General features: G+C 41.7%; 1 protein-coding gene across 1 annotated transcript in view; it reads right to left on the reverse strand.

Moving 5' to 3' along the window:
• lrp1aa (low density lipoprotein receptor-related protein 1Aa) overlaps positions 1–22,658 on the reverse strand; it is a 117,066-nt gene that overhangs the window by 83,079 nt on the left and 11,329 nt on the right. The window contains 1 exon segment of the mRNA XM_046874969.1: positions 13,577–13,699. Within this exon segment, the coding sequence (XP_046730925.1) occupies positions 13,577–13,699 (123 nt within the window).

Raw genomic sequence — 22,658 nt, forward strand, 5'->3', positions numbered from 1 at the left:
GATTGCTCTGGGGTTAGTGTTTAGGATTGTTCTGGGGTTAGTGTTTAGGATTGTTCTGAGTTTAGTGTTTAGGATTGTTCTGGGGTTAGTGTTTAGGATTGTTCTGGGGTTAGTGTTTAGGATTGTTCTGAGTTTAGTGTTTAGGATTGTTCTGGGGTTAGTGTTTAGGATTGTTCTGGGGTTAGTGTTTAGGATTGTTCTGGGGTTAGTGTTTAGGATTGTTCTGAGTTTAGTGTTTAGGATTGCTCTGGGGTTAGTGTTTAGGATTGTTCTGAGTTTAGTGTTTAGGATTGTTCTGGGGTTAGTGTTTAGGATTGTTCTGGGGTTAGTGTTTAGGATTGTTCTGAGTTTAGTGTTTAGGATTGCTCTGGTTAGTGTTTTCTTGCATTTGAAGCCGGAATAAAAGCAGTGCTGAGGAAGTGAGACGTCGTGACTCATTTGTTATTGCGTTATAAATCTCCAGAGAGCTCTAATGTGGCGTGAGCTTTTAAATATACAAACTCGCACACGCTTTTAACAAAATGCAGGACACACCACAAAACACAACACGGCATGAAAAAACACCACATCACAAAACAACACCACGCCATGGAACACAACACCACGTCACACAGCGTGAGGTTAATCTGACTGACGCAGGAGCACGCGAATCACACAGATTCCAATCACTTCATTCAATTGATCTGCTCTCGGCTCACAGAAACATGTAAATCTGCAGAATAAGTCGAGTCACGTGACAAACGGGGCACGACCCGAGTGGAATTCAGGGCAAACGATGGAGAAACAAATAAAGAGAGCGGAAAACAAAACCAGGAAAACAGAGAGTTACACCACACCAACCACTTCATTTAGTAATAGAGTGCAACACATGAATACTTAAACATAAAACACACACACACACACACACACTTCAATTAACATTTATTATTGATGTGAAGCCCCATGAAAGCAGATGTGCAGAAATCCAGATGTTGTGTGAGAGCTGCAGTGTTCAGGGTGAGATGTTTGGAGATCAGACGGAGCTGCATTCCTTTCTGCTCAGCGCTGAGACACAACACCAGTTCTCCTCTACGTGGAGATGATGATGATGATGATGATCATGATGATGATTAGCTTCCTGTGTAAGATTACAGATGTTTATCCAGCCATGTTATGACTCGAGAGATTAAACAGGAGATGTGATGATATGAGGAGTTTGGGAAGAACGACACGCGTGTTCAGGGTTATCACCGAGACACGCAAACTGGGTCATCAACAACCATAAACAGCAGCAGCTATCATTCACCCTCTCTACCCCTCTCTACCTCCCTCTCTACCTCCCTCTACCTCCCTCTCTACCTCTCTCTACCTCCCTCTACCTCCCTCTCTGTCTCTCTCCCTTTCTGTCTCCTCCCTCTCTCTCTCTCTCTCTCTCTCTGTCTCTCTCCCTTTCTGTCTCCCTCCCTTTTCTGTTCTCTGTGTGTGCGCATGTGTGTGTGTGTGCATGTGGGTGTGAGCGTGTGTGTGTGTGTGTGTAAAGGAGTGTGTGTTAGCAGTTTGGGACACTGAGGAGTGTGTGTGTGTGTTAGTGGTTGGGACACAGTGTGTGGATGGTGTGTGTATGTGTGTGAGTGAGTGTAGAGTATTTTGTGTATGTGTGTGTGTGTGTGTGTGTGTGTGTGTGTGTGTGTGTGTGTGTGTGTGTGTTAGTGGTTGGGATACAGTGTGTGGATAGTGTATGTGTGTAAAGGAGGTGTGTGTGTTAGAGGTTGGGACACTGTGCACGGGTGGTGTATGTGTATGTGTGTGAGTGAGTGTAGAGTATTTTGTGTGTGTGTGTGTGTGTGTGTGTGTGTGTTAGTGGTTGGAAATGTGGTGGCACATGAGAGAATTGTCTCTGCCTCCTGTATGAACAGTGCAAATGTGGTCCTTTTAATAATCTGCACAAAATGACAATGACTGATTCAAAAAGAAATTGTGTTAAATAACACAATATTACTATATAATAACACAATATTAGTATAAAATAACACAATATAAGTATAGAATAACAATATTAGTATAGAATAACACAATATTAGTATAAAATAACAATATAAGTATAGAATAACAATATTAGTATATAAGAACACAATATTAGTATATAAACTTTCTTTCGGCTTCTCCCGTTAGGGGCGCCACAGCAGATCCTCCGCACGTTTGATTTGGCACGTTTTTACGCTGGATGCCCTTCCTAATGCAACCCTCCCCAATTTATCCGGGCTTGGGACCGGCACTGAGAGTGGCTGGGGATGGTTCCCTGACTGGGGATCTAACCACTAGACCACCAGGGGACAATATTAGTATATAATAACACAATATTATTATACTGGTTTCTCCCTCAGTTCTCCTGCTAAATGGTCATGTTGTCTATTGTCTCTCCTTTCGTTTCTCCGATGAAGAAAATCCCCCACAGAAAGTCCCCACTGGTTAAGCACTTGGTGTCTTTCAGGAGAATGTTTTTTATGGTCCTTAATGAAGGTCTTGAGGAACTAAACGTGTTTTTTTAGGGTTTAGGACTTTGACTACAACATCTTCATTTCCACTGATTCAGAAATCAAATGTTTTAAATGTGGTCAGATATGAATCTTGTTCACGCCTGTCCTGAAAGACAGAGTGACCCCGGTGTCTCCAAGTGCCCAGGGTAGGATGCAGCTGAACCTGCTGGAGTTGTTCTTCCTGCGGTTACAGCGTGGCCTGCTGCTGAAACCCCCGTAACTACTGCTGCACCAGGGCATAGGGAGCATAAACCCTAAACTCAGACTGTAGTCCAGAGGTCCACTAAAGACATCCACCCCAGAGAAGCCCTGCTCGGCTGAACTGAGCCAAAGGAAGCCCTGCTCGGCTGAACTGAGAAAGGAGAGGCGTTACGAAAGCGAAAAGGTCCCAGTGGACTCTGGAGCAGTGCTGGAGCTGCCTGCGATGGCAGAGGCAGGCACAGGGGTGCAGAGCCATTGCCAGGAGACACCAGTCACTAAACCAGTGCAAAGTGGAGATGAAAGATGAAATTTTTTTTTTTTTTACCATCTGTTTGATTTACTTTTATTTCATTTTAATGAATGGGATCCAAGTTGCCTTAATGTAAATGGAGCAAAAGAACACATGTTGTTATGCTGCAGGAGACCCACAGTGACAGCAGTAGTGCTGTTGACTGGGTGAAGGAGTGGGACGGGTTGGTGATTTAAAGCCACATCTCTTAGTGGTGGTGTTGCCCTGCTTTTTCTCACAATTTTATTCCTGTTTCTTAAACTGTAGAAGAAGTTTTAAACTGAAGGCTTTTTAAAAGTAAATGCTTTTTATAAGAATGAGGTTTTTGATTTTATCTGTGTGTACGATCTCTGTGACATACGGAGGAATTTAAATAAGAAACAGAGACAGTACACACGTGCCCACAGCACAGACAACACGCTGGAGAGATTAGATCGTTTTTATGGTTTTAAGCATCAACTGACTTATTTTACAAAGTGTTTTATTTTTTTCAGTAGGCATCTCAGACCACTGTATGGTTCAGTGCACCATCAGTAAAAAGAATGTTAAACCTAAGAGCAGCTACTGGCATTTTAACACCGCACTTTTAAAAGATACTAATTTTAGAGAATTTTTTTTATGGAATGTTTTAAACTGGAGCAGGCAGCTTTTAACTCCTACAGCAGTGGTGGGATTTAACTAAAACACAAATTAAAGAATAAAATTAAAGAGACATTGCCAGATCTCTAAAAGCTCTGGAGATAGAGACAGTGGAACTCCAGCGTTTAAAAGCCACAGGAAATCGAGGACATATTGAAGCCCTCAAAAGTGAAAAAGCCAAAATGAACGACCTGTTGGACACTACAGCACAGGGGGCGCTGGTCCACTCACGCTTAAAGAGTCACTGAGATGAATGATCCTTCCAAGTTCTTCAGTTTAGAACAAAAGAATGAACAGAAAAAAATTAATGCATGCTGTTTAATCAGAATTAGTGTCAGAGCCTTCTGAAATTTACAAGCAGACGGTCAGCTTCTATTCTAAGCTGTATAGCAGCGAGAGGTCAGGGGCACAGGCAGTGGAGGAGAGCGTCCTCAAAGATCTGCCTAAGCTCCAAGAGTCAGTGGCCAGGGAGTTAGGCAGGGAGCTGGCACTGGCTAAGTTTAAGAGGGTCTCCAGTGCATGGATAATGGGTGGGCACCAGGTATAGATAGTCTCCCTGTAGAGTTTTTTAAGGCGCTCTGGGTAATAGGGTAGGACATGCTGAAGGTCCTAAAGGACAGTGTGAGATGAGGTCAGCTATGAATGAACTGCAGGAGAGTCGTCCTGACACTGCTGCCAAAAAGGGAGACCTGACCCAACTGAAGAACTGGTGCCCAGTGTCACTACTGTGCAATGACTTCAGGCTGCTGTCAAAAGCATTAGCATCGAGACTGACGAAGGTGATGGAGCAGATCATTCACCATGACCAGATGTACTGTGTGCCTGGCAGGTCGATATTTGATAACGTGTACCTAATTCATGACATTTTTGACGTCTCCAGGATATTGGGTTTAAAGACTGGTCTGATTTTTCTACACCAGGAAAAGGCTTTTGACCGGGTTGAGCACGAATATTTGTGAAAGGTGCTGGAAAGCTTTGGGTTCAACCCTGGGTTCATAGCCATGATCAGGGTGTTGTAAATGAAATTGAGAGTGTACTGAAGGTTAACGGTGGTTTATGTGCCCCTTTTAGTGTGTGCAGAGGGATCAGGCAGGGCTGTTCACTGTCAGGAATGTTGTACAAAAGTATCATGTACAAAAGAAAAGGAATGTTGCAGAAAAAGGAATGTTGTGCAAAAGCTATTGAACCTTTTTAATCAAACTAAGTTGTCGTCATTCTGGTTTTAATATTCCACACTAATGCTTCACTCTACCTGTCAGCGTATGCAGATGACGTGACTGTAATGAAGCAGTTAGTTGGGGAGTGGGGAGGTGGGAATTCGACACTCTCAGGAGGCCTGGTGTGGGAAAAAAGTTGGTTTTAAATACTTGGGTGTCTACCTGGGTAGTCATGAACTTTTAAATAAAAACTGGGAAGGCACTGTAGAGCACATCAAGGGCAGACTGATCAGGTGGAAGCAGATGGTTCCAAAGATGTCCTACAGAGGGCAAACTTTGGTGATCAACAATCTTGCAGTGTGGTCCCTCTGGCACAATTTGCATGCGTGGGTCTGCCACCAAACCTGCTAGCAAACATCCAGGCCCAGCTCATGAACTTCTTCTGGGATGGTATGCACTGGATTCTGCAGAGTGTCCTCCATTCGCCCAAGGAGGAAGGGGGGCAAGGGCTGGTTCATCTTTCCAGCAGAACTGCAGCTTTCACCTCTAATTTGTCCAGAGACTCCTAAACAAGCCCAGAAACCTGATATGGAGAACAGCAGTCAGTGGACTTTTGCACATGGTGGGAAGACTGGGGCTAGACAGAACTTTGTTTTTAATAGAAATTAAAGCACTGGATGTTTCCGGATTACCAGTTACCTATTGCAGACTTCTAGAATATGGTCTTAAAAAAACTGCTGCTGGGTGCTGGAGAAGCTGGAGAAGTCTACGGGAGTTGTCTGAACATCTCTGGTACGAACACCCCCACACTGTGCAGAGCTCTGATCATCACAATCTGGGAGCTGGTGAACATCGCAGGGACAGACCTGTCAGCACATATAGGCCTCTGGTCCCTGCGCATCGCTAACCAGCTCCTACACCGCTGGAGGTCCACACTAACAGCGGCACAGCATGTTCAACTGAAGGACTATAAAATCGGTGAAAGCAGTTCTCCAGCTGGACATCGCTCCTGACCTTGACGGTTGTGGAGGTTCCCCTCCTGGAGTACAGGGGTGAAGAGGAGATGAACTTTGGGACAGTGACGGAGAAGCTGCTCTACAGGGCCTGTGTTAAGGTTTTAAATAAGAATAAACTCTGTGGGAGGGTGGACCCCCAATGGAGAGATGTTCTTGGTTTTAATGAGGATATTAAACCAAAGTAGAGACACTGTACAAACCACCGCTAACCAAAAAAGCTGCCGAGCTCCAGTGGAGGATTTTACACTGCATCATCTCTGTGAACTCTTTTATTTTAAACCCTGATGTTCTACAGGACGGTCCGTTCTGTTCACAGAGAGAAACTGTTTTTCACACTTTTACTCACTGCTCCAGGTTACAGTCACTGTTTGTTCTTTTAAACGTATTTTAAGTTCCTTTAATGTGATTTTACTCTCCAGTGTTTTATTCTTGGTTTTAAATACGTCAGAAGAAAAAGGTTCATGTGCCAACTGATTATTTTATTTTTGGTCAAGTGAAAATGGCCACATACCTGAACAGTAAAAACAAAGTGGCTGAAAACAGTGACTGTGATGCCCTCGGGATCTTCTCCAGACATACAAAATCCAGGATTGTTGTTGATTTTAACTTTTACAAGAGTGTGGGGGATCTGAAGATGTTCGAGGCTGTGTGGTGTTGTGGAGAAGCTCTGTGTTTAGTGAAAAAGAATAAATTGTACTTTGCACCAGAGCTCAGCTAAATAATCACACCAACCTCCATCTTTAACTCTCATTGTCTGATTTTATCTATCTATCTATCTATCTATCTATCTATCTATCTATCTATCTATCTATCTATCTATCTATCTATCTATCTATCTATCTATCTATCTATCTATCTATCTATCTATCCATCCATCCATCCATCCATCCATCCATCCATCCATCCATCCATCCATCCATCCATCCATCTATCTATCTATCTGACAATGAGTTTTGATACCATCCAGAACATAACATGACTTATGTAAAAAAAACAAACAAACAAAATAAAAGTCAAAAGGAATTGTATTATACAGTACAGTGCTGACAGTGTTCGCAGGTTTTCAGGATCATATTGTGGTAAATTTACATTAAATATTAATTAATATCAGGATTAGAAATGTGATATTATAACCTGCCCGTTTTTCACTTGTCTCACACATTTTCTTCATTTTTCCTGCTTTTATATAAAATGTAAATTAAATGCAGTGATTGAAAATGTTTCAGTATTTTTTATTACAGTAATGTTTTATTTATTATTATTTTGATTGAATTCACTTTATTTATTAATGAATAAAATGTCAATAAAATCAATAAAATGTTTTTCTCCGTGATCAGGTGGTAAATTCGGGCTTTCTGTACCCAGCTTGGGAATCCAGAGTGTGTGTGTGTGTGTGTGTGTGTGTGTGTGTGTGTGTGTGTGTGTGTGTGTGATGATAATCTCACACAGCATCGTGTTGATTTTGTGCTGTTTCTCCTCGACAGCAAAACACGAACACCACCAACGTTCTCGAAACCCAGAGCACGTCCAGGCTCATGTGGAGATTACATAAGACTGCTTCAGTTCAGAGCACTCACACACTTCCTGTTGCTGGAATAAAAGGTGTGTGTGTGTGTGTGTGTGTGTGTGTGTGTGTGTGTGTGTGTGTGTCTGTGTGTCCTCATTTACCAAGCAGCAGTGTTAATGCATGAATGCATCTTTTTAAACCATTACATGAGAGAGAGAAAAATGGAGATTATAAACAGAGAGAGAGAGAGAGAGAGAGAGAGAGAGAGAGAGAGAGGATATGGGATTTCCATCAACAGTGCAGAATCTTCCTCATTAATGCCGATGTCTTTCTGTCTTTATCATGTCATCTCTTTCTCTTTGTATCTGTCGTCACTTCCTTCCTTCCTTCCTTCCTTCCTTCCTTCCTTCCATTCTTTCTTCCTTTCCTACATTTTCTGTCATTCCCTTTCTTTCCACTTTTTTCTTTTTTTTTTTTTAAATAATTAATTTTCTTCCCTTCATTTCTGTCCTTCCATTCCTTCCTATTTACTTTCTTTATTTCCTTTACCTCCATTCACATTCTTCTCTCCTTCCCTTTCTTCTCATCCTTTACATTCTTTTCTTCCTTGTATTCCTTCTTGTAGTCTTTATTTCTTTTTCTTTCCTCTATTCATTCTTTTTTGTATTCTTTCTTTGTGTTCCTTCTTTTTTTTGTATTCTTTATTTCTGTATATATTTATTTTACTCAGGGGGGTTCAGGGGCATTAAGGCTAATCAGGGCCATTCAGGGGATTTTAAGAGCAGTCAGGAGGATTCAGGGGTGTTCAGGGGCATTTGGGGAGTTCAGGGCCATTCAACACCATTCAAACATTTTCTGGGGCATTCAGGGATGTTCAGCAGCATTCCGGGGAGTTCAGGGGCGTTTGGGAGCATTCGGGACTATTCAAAGCCGTTTAGGGGCATTCAGTGCCATCCAGAGGTATTTTTTGGACCATTCAGGGAAGTTCAGGGCTGTTTAAAGAAGTTCAGGAGCATTTAGGGGCATTTAGAGATGTCTGAGGGCATTTAGGGGTGTTCAGGACATTCAGGGACATTTGGGCAATTCAGTAGCTTCAAGGTGGTTCACAAGCATTTGGGGAGTTCAGGGGCATCCAGTGGCATTGTGGGGGCATTCAGAGGAGTTCTGAGACATTCGGGGGAGCTTGGGGAAGTCAGGACCAATAGGGAGCATTCAGAGGCACTCAGGGGCATTCAGGGGCATTTAGGCAATTCAGGGGCATTTGGGTGAGTTCAAAAGCATTCAGAACCACCTAGGGGACTTCAGGAGCATTCATGGGCATTCGGGGCATTTAAGGGGGTTCATAGGCATTCAAAACCATTCTGGAGAGCTCAGGGGCATTTGGGGGAATTCGGGGGAATTCAGGAGCATTCATAGGTATTCAGGGGTATTTAGAACCATTTATGGGAATTCAGGACCTTTCAGGGGCATTCAGAGGCTTTTGTTCAAAGTTATTCAGGAGCATTTAGGGGAGTTTAAGGGTATTCAGGAAGGTTCAGGGGCATTCAGGGGTGTTCAGGGGCATATACAGGTATTCAGGGGCATTCAGTGTTAATGGTGTCTCACTCACCAAAGAAAATTCCAGCACACACTGTATAATCAATACACAAGGGCACTTAAATCACTGAGAAACAAAACCAACAAGAGGAACTCAACATGTCCTGACTTCAAACTTTCAAATTTCTAAAGACAATTGACCTTGCTGTGACCTTAAACCTGTTTAGATAAATTCCAAAATATAATCAGCAGATCTGATGCTTACGATTCCATTATAAATCCAAAAACTTTCCACCACTTACGCTTGAAACATGCAGCCAAGGAGATTCTAACAAAAATGGACATACTGGAATATTTCCCACCAATCATGCACATTATGTGTGTTTCTAGCCACACCCCCATTCTGCCCCACCCCAGAGGCCTATTCTCCTCCAAATCCACAGGTGAGTAAGTTGTCACTCAGGAATAGTTTGAGTTTGTGATCAGGAGAAGCCATACTGCTTTATAAAACTAACTGCCCTATTTTGCATACTTCAGCTCACAGACACTCTGATTGGCTAATGTTATTCTGACTGGCAGCTGAGAGAGAGTTACCCTGTCCTGCCCCTGCCCCTGCCGCTGCCCTGCCCCTGCCCTGCCCCTCTTCCGGCCCCTGCCCTGCCCCTGCCCTGTCCTGCCCCACCCCTGCCCTGTCCTGCCCCTGCCCTGCCCTGTCCTGCCCCTGCCCTGTCCTGCCCCACCCCTGCCCTGTCCTGCCCCACCACTGCCCTGCCCTTGCCCTCCCACGGGCAACTGCTAATCAGCTGATAACAGGGTGAATCTTTGCTTCCCTTCTCCCTTTCGGTTGTTTTTTATGTAGTAACTTTCCAGAGACGCCTGGAGTTAGTGTTTTTCCAATCCATGAGAGAGAGTGTGTGTGTGTGTGTGTGTGTGTGTGTGTGTGTGTGTGTGTGTTTGTGATGTTCCAGACTCCATCCAGCTCTTGAATGAGAAAAACAGGAGGTAAAAAACAGTATTATTTTGTTCGTTCTTTCTGGAGGAATTTTGTCGTCTCCAGGATCCAGATGCTCATTGAGGCTGATTATTTGTGGTTTCGGGTCTAATGAAGTTATAATGTGAAGCAGATTCACTCCCTCACGATAGAAACTCGACAGCAATTCAGCAGTTTCGGCATCATAACTCGAGATGAACTGTTCACCGTTTTTTTTTCATCCTATGAGAATGTGTGTTTGACCTTCCAGGCTGTTCTCAATTTCATTTCTCAGGATGAAAAAAGCAGATTGTGGAAAAAAAGCAGCATTTTATGTTCATTCCTTCTGACTGGTTCTTAATGACTTCCAGGATCCAGATGTAACTTTCTGTTTGGTCTTTTCTTTTCCTTTTATTTTTCCCAAATCCCCTCCTTCATATCGAATGACTCAGCTTTCACCTTTTTGTCTTTTTTTTCTTTCCATCCAGGGACATGGTTGTTTAGAAATAAAAGAAAAAAAAGCGCAGAGTCGAGGCCACAAAGAGAGACGGGATAAGCCGAATGAAGCACAAACATTCATTACATTCTCGAACCAGGGAGCGCAAACATCCGTTCTGTCCTAATTCAGCACAATAAGCTTGGTTTTGTGTTTGAGGCTTGAGGATTTGTGTAGCAAATTAAATCTAAGCTTCTGGCTCTCCTGGCTCGTCCTTTAAATAGCAGCATTATGAGGACAATACTGCTTTAATATGGTTTGTATTAGTAGATCCTGCAAGACCTCACTGCCAAGTTCAGGTTCACTTAATCAGATGTTCCTCAGCCTTATATTCCAGTAAATAATGTCAGGGACAAAAGACTTTAAAGATATTACACAAAGAACCAAAACATTTCTAGGAATGTCCAAGGCCCTGCTGATCACTTTAGGACCAACCTTAAGGCCTTGGGCATGAGCTGCAGATTCTACACATAGGACCAGACCATAGAGCTGTACTATAATGCTGTACCATACATATAGGGACAAATCACAGGGCCATATTGTAAAGCTGTACCCACAGGGTTGTATAAAAGGGCCAATCTACTGGGCTGTACCATATGGGTAGCATTTAGAGTTAAACCATTGGTCTGTACTATTGGAATGTACCATTTAGCTGGTATTTAGAACCAACCAACTGGGTTGTACAATAGAGCTGATCCATACTGTGAACACAAAAAAGGCCAATCCATAAAAGCACATTAAATGGCTCTACTATATTGCATTTACATTTGCGACATTTAGCAGACGTCCGTGTCCAGAGCGACGTACAAAAGTGCTCCGAGTCTCTAGCAATAATTAATATGGATTACAAACTTAATATAAAAGATACAGCTAAACTATTATCATTACTGCAGAACATCTCTCACCCCTGTTTCCTGTCTGAGCAGCTCCTTCAGTGACACACTGTTACATCCTGAGATACAGAAGATCTTTTCTCCCTGCTGCTATTAGACTTCACAATCAGAGCTGCTCCCAGTGACCCAGTCACCAGAATACACACTGTTACTACTGTTTACTGCAATAACACGTGCAATTACACTAATGTAAAACCCTGAAATATGTCTGACAGCGTTACTTCTTACTCATGGTCTCTTTTTCTCTTGTATTTATACACTGTGATGTGTGTATACACTGTATACTGTATTGTGTCTCTATTCTTTCTTTCTTTTTCTTTTATTTATTTTTTTACATATTTGCACATTTATTTTCCTTTGCTGCTGTAACAGAGAAATTTCCCCACTGTGAGACGAAAAAAGGTATATCTCATCTCATCTCATCTCATCTCGGTATTGATATTGGACATATAAGACCAAACCACATGTCAAACCATTGGAATGTACCATATGGTACAACTGGAGGATCTTTTGATCCGAGTAGCATCACGGTAAAATGTGAACCTTGCCGAGGTTAAAAGAAGCTCCTCTTAAGTTCTGAAGACGTTTCTGATGAAGTCAATCACTGGACGATGGCCAGTACTGAGGTCAATTGTTTTCTTGCGGATGAATAACAGTCTAGTGAAATAATGCATGATTTCATCGTCTGGAGTTCCAGGTCTGTGTTTACGGTGTGTGTGTGTGTGTGTGTGTGTGTGTGTGTGTGTGTGTGTGTGTGTGTGTGTTCTGAATAACGTTCGTCTCGGGTTCACGGGAACATAATGTCATGGCTTTTAATGGTATGAACAGCACAGTTTTATTATTACTGTTATTCTTATTAAGTCACGTTGCTACTGTATACAACACATTGTTTCCTTCAACAGAATTATTTTATTAATATACAGAGCGGAAATATTCACAAACTTGATCTCTCATAACACAAAACAAGAGATGAGACGCAAACTGGTCTTGGATTTGGTTCTGATTTGACTATTCTGCATCCAGATTTATAGATGAGCAAAATAAATATTTAAAGTTTAAAGTGAGAAGCCGGGCCAGGACTGAGGGAGCATTCATCATCACTGTTATTCATTTTCCACACACACACACACACACACACACACACACACGAATAAACAACACATTACACTGAGTAATGACAGTGTGATATTTAGAAAACAGAAGCCCCCCAAAGGGAACAGCAACAGAGAGAAAAGACGAGATGCTGATTAACTTTTTCTTCACCTTGAGCGATAATAAAAACGTTTAAGAGAATTAACGATGTAATTAATACGGGGAATGAAGCGTATCAGACATGCTGTCCTGCCAGCCACACACACCATCGTGTCTTTAGTCGAAAAAAAGGTGCGATTTATTACTGCAGAAAGAACAATATCATTATTTACAAATATCATGAAAAAATTGCAATAATTACCATATTGTAATTTCTAAATGAATAAATGAATGGCACCCAGGTCACATCACACATTCTATCAGCTGGTCTACTGAACTGGATGTTTGGTTAAATGTAACTCAACACAGATAAAAAGTTTCAATAGGTCTTGTTTTTTTCTTATTACTGATTTTACACATTTCCCCTCCTCTCCCAGAGCCACAGTCATGTTGGTTTTTATCCAAGTCAAGAGAAGTTTAAGAGCTCGAGATTTTCAGACTGAATAAAAAAGAGGAATCTTCCTAATCTGGATGAAGATGCATTTGTAAATGATGTGAGATAACAAAGAACAGCTGGACACGGATACAGCTCAGTTCCCTGGGGTCAAAACACCTTCTCACATCAATATAATACATTTATTATAATCAGATGTAACAGCAAGCAGACTCCACCCTCTGCTAATCTCGCATGCTAACTTCAGCATTGTGTAGCTAGCAAAACACTACACAAACACTACACAAATTTATTAGAGTTTCATAACTAAATGAAAAATCCAAATAAGGTCGATGCATCCATATATAAAACAGATTTTGTATACAAAATATGCAAATGAGAGCATTGTGAGTGGGCGTGGCTTGAAGGCTTTAAGGTCTAAATATGAAAATAGAGTCATGTCATTGGGTCTGATTATGGACATGAATGTGGAGATCAGTGGGAGTCACAGAGGCCAAAATCCAAGATGCCTGAGATACAATATACTCCAGACAAGATAAAAAAATTAAATACAAAAAAAAAAATAGATTGAAAACAGAAGTAGAATGAAACACACACACACACACACACACACACACACACACACACACACTCAGACATTGAAAGAGAGAAAGAATGGAGAAAAGTAGGTCTGTAAGAACGTGCTGAAAGCTCTGCTTTGTTTACACTTACACACTTCTGGAGCTTCATCTGATCCATCAGGACAATCCTTCTCTCCATCACACCTCCATCCTTTAGAGATACACGTCACCTGGTCCTGACACACAAACTGCTTTGGGCTGCACGTCTTTGAGACTGAAAATTAAAAAAACAGCACTACTATTATTATTATTATTAATATTATTATTATTATTATTATTACTATTATTATTATATTAAATGTCATAATTTAAACACAAATATCAGTTTCCTTGAACAACCTTTGCACTTGATACTGAAGCCCGAGAGATTTTAGAGTCTTATTCGTTAATATAGAAGATTTAATTGGCTTTAAGAGGCTTAAACTAGGTTTTATTAAGATTATCGCAAACCATGTGCCTGCTACAGGCTGTTTTTTTTGTCTATTTATAACTTTTTATCCAGAGCAGAAGCGATTAGTGTAATAAAACAGAAGAGCTGGGGGACTTGGGTAAACTATACATGTGGGTGAGTTTGGTTGGTTGGAGGTGTTGGGGGTGTTGGGGAGTTGTAGGTGTTAAGGAAGTTGTAGGTGTTGGGGGAGTTGGAGGTGTTGGGGTGTTGGGGAGTTGGGGAGTTGTAGGTGTTGTAGGTGTTGGGGAGTTGTAGGTGTTAAGGAGTTGTAGGTGTTGGGGGAGTTGGAGGTGTTGGGGAGTTGGAGGTGTTGGAGATGTTGTAGGTGTTGTAGGTGTTGGGGGAGTTTTAGGTGTTGTAGGTGTTGGGGAGTTGGAGGTGTTGGGGAGTTGGAGGTGTTGGGGGAGTTGGGGGAGTTGTAGGTGTTGGGGAGTTGTAGGTGTTGGGGGAGTTGTAGGTGTTGTAGGTGTTAATAAGATATAAATTAATATTTAATTTAATAAAAGATTATTCTGTGTAAAATACTGCTAGCCTCTATGCTACGTAGCAGGTTAGCTCAAGTATAGTGACTCAGTTTACAGACAGGTCATAGTCGACTCCAAACAGGGGAACGTGGACATTTCTTTAAAGTCCAGATACTTTATATGACAGTGTGGGCGTGTCATATATGGAAATAAAGGACACTGTTTGTGGGCATCATCAGTGTGGGCGTGTCTAAGATCTGTTTGTAAAAATGGAAGCATGTCATTGGCTCTGTATATGAAATTTAAATGGTGAGCAGTGGGTGTGTCTCAGACAATAATCCAAGAGACCTGGGAGGCAATATGGTCAAAAAACAAAACAAAACAAAAAATAATTGAATAACCAAACATAATAAACATTTTATAAATAAACATATGTAATAAATGTTATAATAAAATTGTGCTGTGTTACTACATAAAGCTGAACTTAAACAAAGCAAAAATTATATTTAAAACCAGATTATTACAGAAAAACATGTTGCCAACAGAGAAAATCCTTCCTTTCACTTAAACAGCAAAAGAATTCAGAATATTTATAACATTTTCTTATTTAAAGAAAAATCGCTTTCTGGAATAAAATCACAGTTTCGAGAGTTTTCAGAATTTTCCCTCCCAAGTGTTACTTTACACCACCCCACATCTGTCTTCCTCTCGGTTGTTTTTTTCCTCAAATCTTTCCATCAATCCGGCTTTTAAAATTTCTTTCTATCTGGAAAATATTCAGGTGTGTTGTGGTTTTTCAGTCTGCCCTAAAATATCCAGGTCAGTGTTCCTGTGTCCCGTGTTCCAGCGTTCCCAAACCAACACCAGTGATGCAACAAGCTTCCACGCAATCAAAGGACAACTTGTTCTGGGGAGGAAAAAACCCAACCTCTCTCTGTTTTTTTACTGGCGCTCTATTTGGAGTCAAACAAGGATGTGTTTCAAACCACATCCCTCCCTCCCCCTTCAACCACTCGCTTCCCAGCAATCCCTAAAACAGACGTCTGTCTCCATCTGCACAATGTAATATACCATACAGTGGAACAACAACAACTACATCAACTACATCAACAACACGCCTGGAGGCCAAAACTCCTTCTGAATCCACAACCTTATACTTTCATAGCAAAAAAATTACGAAGTTATGAAGTAAATTAGATCAAAAGTTTAGTTTCATAATCATAAAGAAATTAAAACAAATGGAACGTTTTTTTTTTCATTTGTATGATAATTAATGTGAATTTGTCAGAACATAAAACTAAAATTACTTTGAACTCTAAAGATAAATTTAGTTTAGTAGATTAGTTATAATATTGTTGATCATATCAGAGTTTGAACACGAGGTATATCAGTATTTATTACTATAAAATCTATGTTCAGTCATTTAGAAAGAAATGTACAGCCGATCTCTCCACCGTACAAAACAACTACTTTAAATTTACAATTAATGTTTGCTTTGATTTGTGGAGATCAGAAACTTTCATTTCCATTGCCAATCCATTACCAAAATACAAATAAATAAATAAATAAATTATTTAGTGTTCCTGAAAGCAAAAATGGCTAAAAGTTACATGTAAAAAAAAAAAAAAAAACTTAAGTAGAAATCTACAAATTGCTTTTCATATAATTTTATTACTAGAAGAAAACAGGTTTAATAAATATATATTATATACACATTTTTCTCAGTAAATATATTTCTAAAGGTTCTATCGACAAGAAATCTTTACCAGATGTTGGTAAGAACCCGTGCAGTTCTCACATACAGAGATACAAAAAGATACATGTCCATAAATGAAGTTGTGTAATAATGTGGAATGACACAGGGAAAAATATTGGAGGTGAGGAAAGGCATGAAGAGCCACGACACCAGCTGAACTCAGTCAGCAATTAGAAAACAGTCCTGCTTCGTGTCACTGCACATTAATATCAGCTGCTTCAGTCCCAACTCATGGCCTGTATAAACATGTTCCTTTACCAAGGTTTTCCACAAGGAACATCTCAAGATGCATAAAAGTGAAGAGCTCCCTCAAGACCTTCATAACCTTATTGTTGCAGAACATACTGATGGCATTGGTTACGGGAGGATTTCTAAATTTCTGAATGTTCCAGTGAGCACTGCTGGGGCCATAATCCAGAAGTGGAAAGAACATTTCACCAGAAACTGGCCATGACCAGATGCTTCTCCCAAGACTTCTGACAGAGGAGTAAAACAAATGTCAGAAGAGTTGTCCAAGAGCCAAGGACAACTGGTGGAGAGCTTCAGAAAGACCTGGAATTAGCAGGTACAATTGTTATTGAAAAATAAGTAATGCACTGAAGCTCCATGTCTTGTGTGCACGTTCACCACGCAAGACTCCACTGCTGAAGATCAAGCCTGTAAAATACTGGGAGAATAAATTCTGGGCAGATGAGATCAAATTGAACTCTTTGGATGCCAGAAAACACACCATGTTTGAAGGACACATGGCACATTAGCACAGAAACACCTGACCTGAAGTGTGGAGGTGAGAACATCATGGTGTGGAGCTGTTTTTCAGCATACAGTACTGATGAACTTCATGTAATTGAAGGAAGGATGAATGGAAAAATGTACCAAGACATCCTTAATAATAATCTGCTGCATCTACCAGGATGATGAAGATAAAAGGAGGGTGAACATTTCAGCAAGATGAAGATCCCAAACACACAACTGAGGAAACTCTCAACTCTCAGAGAAAGAAAATAAAGTTGCTAGAATGTTCCAGCCAATCACCTTCCTCAAATCCCATTAAAGATCTACAGAAAGAACTAAAGATCAGAGTTTATAGAAGAGGCTACAGAACCTTCAAGATTTGACGAGACGATGAAAATCACACCTTAGCAATGCATGAAACCAGTTTCTCCACACAGGAGACGTCTTGAAGCCGTCATTACTAACAAAGGCTTTTGTACGAACTATTAAATACACCGTGTTCAACACTTTACCCGTGTCATTTCTCATTACTACACAAATTCATTTATGGACATCTGTGGAGTGATTTCTGTGTGTGTCTGGACTGCACAGGTTCTTACCAACATCTGGTGAAGATCTCATGCCAATCGCACCTTTAGAAATATATTTACTGAGAAAAATGCTGATGTGTTTAATACTTATTTTACCTGCTGTGTGTATAAATATATGATATAATATCTTTTCTTTTATTCTGATGCCAGATTTGATCTTTTTTTTTATATAAGTTTTACTTCTGAATTTCTCTAAACAGGTTTAGTAATATTATACAGATCCTGTGATAAGAAGGTTTTATGGTGTTGGGAAACACCTGAATGTTCCTTCTGTTTCTCTGTAACAAACTCAGTAATGTAACAGTAGAAAGATTCACTTTGTCCAAACAAATCAATAAATCTTCAGATGTTCCACTTTATTTTACTGAAAAATCAGTTTGTTTCCCCAAACAGTCAACTGAAATACTTTGCTGTGTCTCTTCTAAAACTCTCCAGAGATGTTCTTCACTAGTTCGAGATTTGTTGTTCACCCCAGAGCAGTTCAGGAGGATTTAGCTGTTCAGTTGTTGTGAAAGGTGTTGAGTTTATATGGGGAGATGATGTTGTGTTGTGTTGCGTTGCATTGCTTTTCCTCCCTCGTGCTGTGTGTTTTGCTGTGTTTACTCCCCTGTGCTGTGTGTCTTTGTGTGAGGCTGTGTTGTGTAGCATTTCCTCACCGTGTTGTGTGTTTTTGCGTGGGGCTGTGTTGTGTAGCATTTCCTCACCGTGCTGTGTTTTGTGTGTTTTGCGTGGGGCTGTGTTGTGTAGCATTTCCTCACCGTACTGTGTGTTGTGTGTTTTGCGTGGGGCTGTGTTGTAGCATTTCCTCACCGTGCTGTGTTTTGTGTGTTTTTGCGTGGGGCTGCGTTGTGTAGCATTTCCTCACCGTGCTGTGTGTTGTGTGTTTTTGCATGGGGCTGTGTTGTGTAGCATTTCCGCACCGTGCTGTGTGTTGTGTGTTTTTGCGTGGGGCTGTGTTGTGTAGCATTTCCGCACCGTGCTGTGTGTTGTGTGTTTTGCGTGGGGCTGCGTTGTGTAGCATTTCCTCACCGTGCTGTGTGTTGTGTGTTTTGCGTGGGGCTGCGTTGTAGCATTTCCTCACCGTGCTGTGTGTTGTGTGTTTTGCGTGGGGCTGTGTTGTAGCATTTCCTCACCGTGCTGTGTGTTGTGTGTTTTGCGTGGGGCTGTGTTGTGTAGCATTTCCTCACCGTGCTGTGTGTTGTGTGTTTTTGCGTAATGTGTTGTGTAGCATTTCCTCACCGTGCTGTGTGTTGTGTGTTTTGCGTGGGGCTGTGTTGTGTAGCATTTCCTCACCGTGCTGTGTGTTGTGTGTTTTCGTGGGGCTGTGTTGTAGCATTTCCTCACCGTGCTGTGTGTTGTGTGTTTTGCGTGGGGCTGTGTTGTGTAGCATTTCCTCACCGTGCTGTGTGTTGTGTGTTTTTGGGGCTGTGTTGTGTAGCATTTCCTCACCGTGCTGTGTTTTGTGTGTTTTGCGTGGGGCTGTGTTGTGTAGCATTTCCTCACCGTGCTGTGTGTTGTGTGTTTTTGCGTGGGGCTGTGTTGTGTAGCATTTCCTCACCGTGCTGTGTGTTGTGTGTTTTCGTGGGGCTGTGTTGTGTAGCATTTCACCGTGCTGTGTTTTGTGTGTTTTGCGTGGGGCTGTGTTGTGTAGCATTTCCTCACCGTGCTGTGTGTTGTGTGTTTTTGCGTGGGGCTGTGTTGTGTAGCATTTCCTCACCGTGCTGTGTGTTGTGTGTTTTGCGTGGGGCTGTGTTGTGTAGCATTTCCTCACCGTGCTGTGTTGTGTAGCATTTCCTCACCGTGCTGTGTGTTGTGTGTTTTGCGTGGGGCTGTGTTGTGTAGCATTTCCTCACCGTGCTGTGTGTTGTGTGTTTTTGCGTGGGGCTGTGTTGTGTAGCATTTCCTCACCGTGCTGTGTGTTGTGTGTTTTGCGTGGGGCTGTGTTGTGTAGCATTTCCTCACCGTGCTGTGTTGTGTGTTTTGCGTGGGGCTGTGTTGTGTAGCATTTCCTCACCGTGCTGTGTGTTGTGTGTTTTGCGTGGGGCTGTGTTGTGTAGCATTTCCTCACCGTGCTGTGTGTTTTGCTGTGTTGTGTAGCATTTCCTCACCGTTGTGTGTTGTGTGTTTTGCGTGGGGCTGTGTTGTGTAGCATTTCCTCACCGTGCTGTGTGTTGTGTGTTTTATGGGGCTGTGTTGTGTAGCATTTCCTCACCGTGCTGTGTTTTGTGTGTTTTGCGTGGGGCTGTGTTGTAGCATTTCCTCACCGTGCTGTGTGTTGTGTGTTTTGCGTGGGGCTGTGTTGTGTAGCATTTCCTCACCGTGCTGTGTGTTGTGTGTTTTGCGTGGGGCTGTGTTGTGTAGCATTTCCTCACCGTGCTGTGTGTTGTGTGTTTTGTGGGGCTGTGTTGTGTAGCATTTCCTCACCGTGCTGTGTGTTGTGTGTTTTTGCGTGGGGCTGTGTTGTGTAGCATTTCCTCACCGTGCTGTGTGTTGTGTGTTTTTGCGTGGGGCTGTGTTGTGTAGCATTTCCTCACCGTGCTGTGTGTTGTGTGATGTTGTGTTGTGTTGTGTTGCGTTTCCTCCCCTGTGCTGCGTGAGCAGACGGCATCGAGACATCGTGTTTATTTGTGTTTCCCTCAAAACTAAACTTAGAGCTTTTCACTGCTGTAGCACCATGAAGGGGGTCTTTATGTGGGGGTCTGCCAGAGTGGAATCATAACCACATACACACACACACACACACACACACACACACACACACACACACACAAAGTCAGGGCTTTGACCAAATGCAGCTGTACAATGAATGCAAACTTTCAAGAAACTTTACCGAGGATTCTTGACTTTTTTTTATCCAAATACTTTGTTTAACCACACACACACACACACACACACACACACACACACACACACACACACACGCACACGCACGCACACGCACACGCACACGCACACGCACACACGTCCAGGAAATGGATGTGGGTCAGGAGGTTAGAGAAAGAAAAAAATCAAAATGTAAAAATTATAAAACTTTTACTGAATTGAAATAAAACTAAAGAAGCAAAAACATAAAGAAATTAAATAAAAGTTTAGTAATTACAGCTTTTTCCTGATTGGCTGAAATTATTAAACTAATCCTGAGCTATTAAAGTTACATTTTAATCTAATTTAAATTCTACATCAAAAATGTATTGTGATTAAAATAAATATGAATATTTTATTTATTTAAGTTTATTTCATCCTTCCAAAAATTTATTGAACCGAAAAACAAAAAAAAAGTTCATAAAATTCATAAAATTATTATTATTATTACAGTTTCTATAAACTGTGAAAAATATTTAACTCATGAAATAGAAATAAGTTGAAGGTTTATTTTTCTTTCCTCTGTGTGTGTGTGTGTGTGTGTGTGTGTGTGTGTGTGTGTGTCTAGGTTAGGAGTGTGTGGTTAGTCAAACCCAGGCAGCAAGATGTGCACCACCCACTCATAGCACAACACACACGTGCACACACACACACACACACACACACACACACACACACACAGAGTTTTCTGGGTCAGTAAGTCAGAGATCTCCCAATCCCACCTGTAGAATGGAAAGATATTTAGTTTACTGAAGACGTGACATCATCCTTCTCAAGTTTCTCACCCGGACTGATCCTTCATCCTAGAGACACTAAATGGTCAGAGAAGCAGAGCAGAAGCTCCACAACAATCTATACAAGGGCTGAGGAATACTCTGAAGAACACTCCTAGTATTCCTCTGGTGATGACATTGCTCTTGGTTCTTCACACATACCTGTCAAGAACATCAAAGCTGCCCTGGAGTAGGACATAACTACCCTCTTCCACCAGTGTCATCTAAAGCCACCAAAACATCATCCACTGCACAAACTACCACCTTAACGACACATTGCTCAAGTCCTGCGATCTTGGAGTTATTTTGGATCACAGTTCCAATACATCTCCAATAACGTTAACAGCAGCACCACAAAGACAAAAAGCTGTATGAATCATAAAGAACTAACCAGAATCTCCTTCAACACCATGAATATCTCCACACATGATTTGGTGTACTCAATTCCAGAATATGCTTCGAGACACTAGACACATGCCTGAACATCTCCCAGTCGCATCAGACTTCCCGCTGGTAAGCTTCACCACAGGCTTCCTGAAAAGAAACCTTCTTCAACCAGGTGTTCTTTACATGCCCATAGATGTTCCACCTCTAACCAGTTCCACCTTGACCAGATCAACTCAACCTTGAGATGTGGTTTGTTCCAGCTCAGGAACTGCAAGACTATGTTGATGCCCTGTCGAGTAGATCATCTGGTTTCCAGGTGGAGATCCAGAAAATGTTTTATCCAGCAGAGTTCCTTCTTGAACATCTTGACCTCCAAATCTACATCAGTATCCAGAGACCACCACATCTACAGCATCTACAGACTGCAACATACACTGACCTCCATATCTACAGCACCTTCAGTATCTACAGACACCTGCATCTTCAGCATCTACAGCATCTTCACATCTGATCTAAACACTCATTTCTTACACACTCTGAGCTCTTCACCTCCTCAGCATGCAAACTGAGATGAAACCCCAAACACTTTATAGTTTATTAAACGTAGTGGAGACGTTGTTCAGCTGAAGGACCATGAACACGTCTGATCTGAGTAATAATCACTGATTTTCTCAATCACAGCTCTGCCAGACTCCAGAGCCCAAAACGTCAGCTTTGTTTTCCTTCCTCTCTCGTCTCCAAGTGCAAAACACTGAGAGTTTAGTCTACAAGAGCTCGCGTGTGGAGGAACTTTATCATCCTGGAAACGTAAGCAGCACAGCAAGAACCTAGATCACGTTACACATGACGACAGGACACTGTGCTGAATTCTTTTCTTAAATAGCCCACAATGAGCTCCGCTCTTCTGGGAAGATGTTCCACAAGATTCGGTGAAGACCACATGGGTGTTAGTAAAGTTAGGTACCGATGTGGGTGAAAAGGTGAGAAGGTCTGGGGTGCAGTCAGGTTTACATTCATCCCAAAAAGTGTTCAATAGGGTTGGAGCTCTATAGAAGGAGATCTTCCACCAAATCCAACCCATGTAAACAGATGTTTTATGGAGCTGCTTTGTGCACAGGAGAATTGTCATGCTGAAACAGGTTTGGGTCTCCTAGT

The sequence above is a fragment of the Silurus meridionalis genome, chromosome 19, assembly GCF_014805685.1.
Source record: "Silurus meridionalis isolate SWU-2019-XX chromosome 19, ASM1480568v1, whole genome shotgun sequence".
Classification (NCBI taxonomy): Eukaryota; Metazoa; Chordata; class Actinopteri; order Siluriformes; family Siluridae; genus Silurus; species Silurus meridionalis.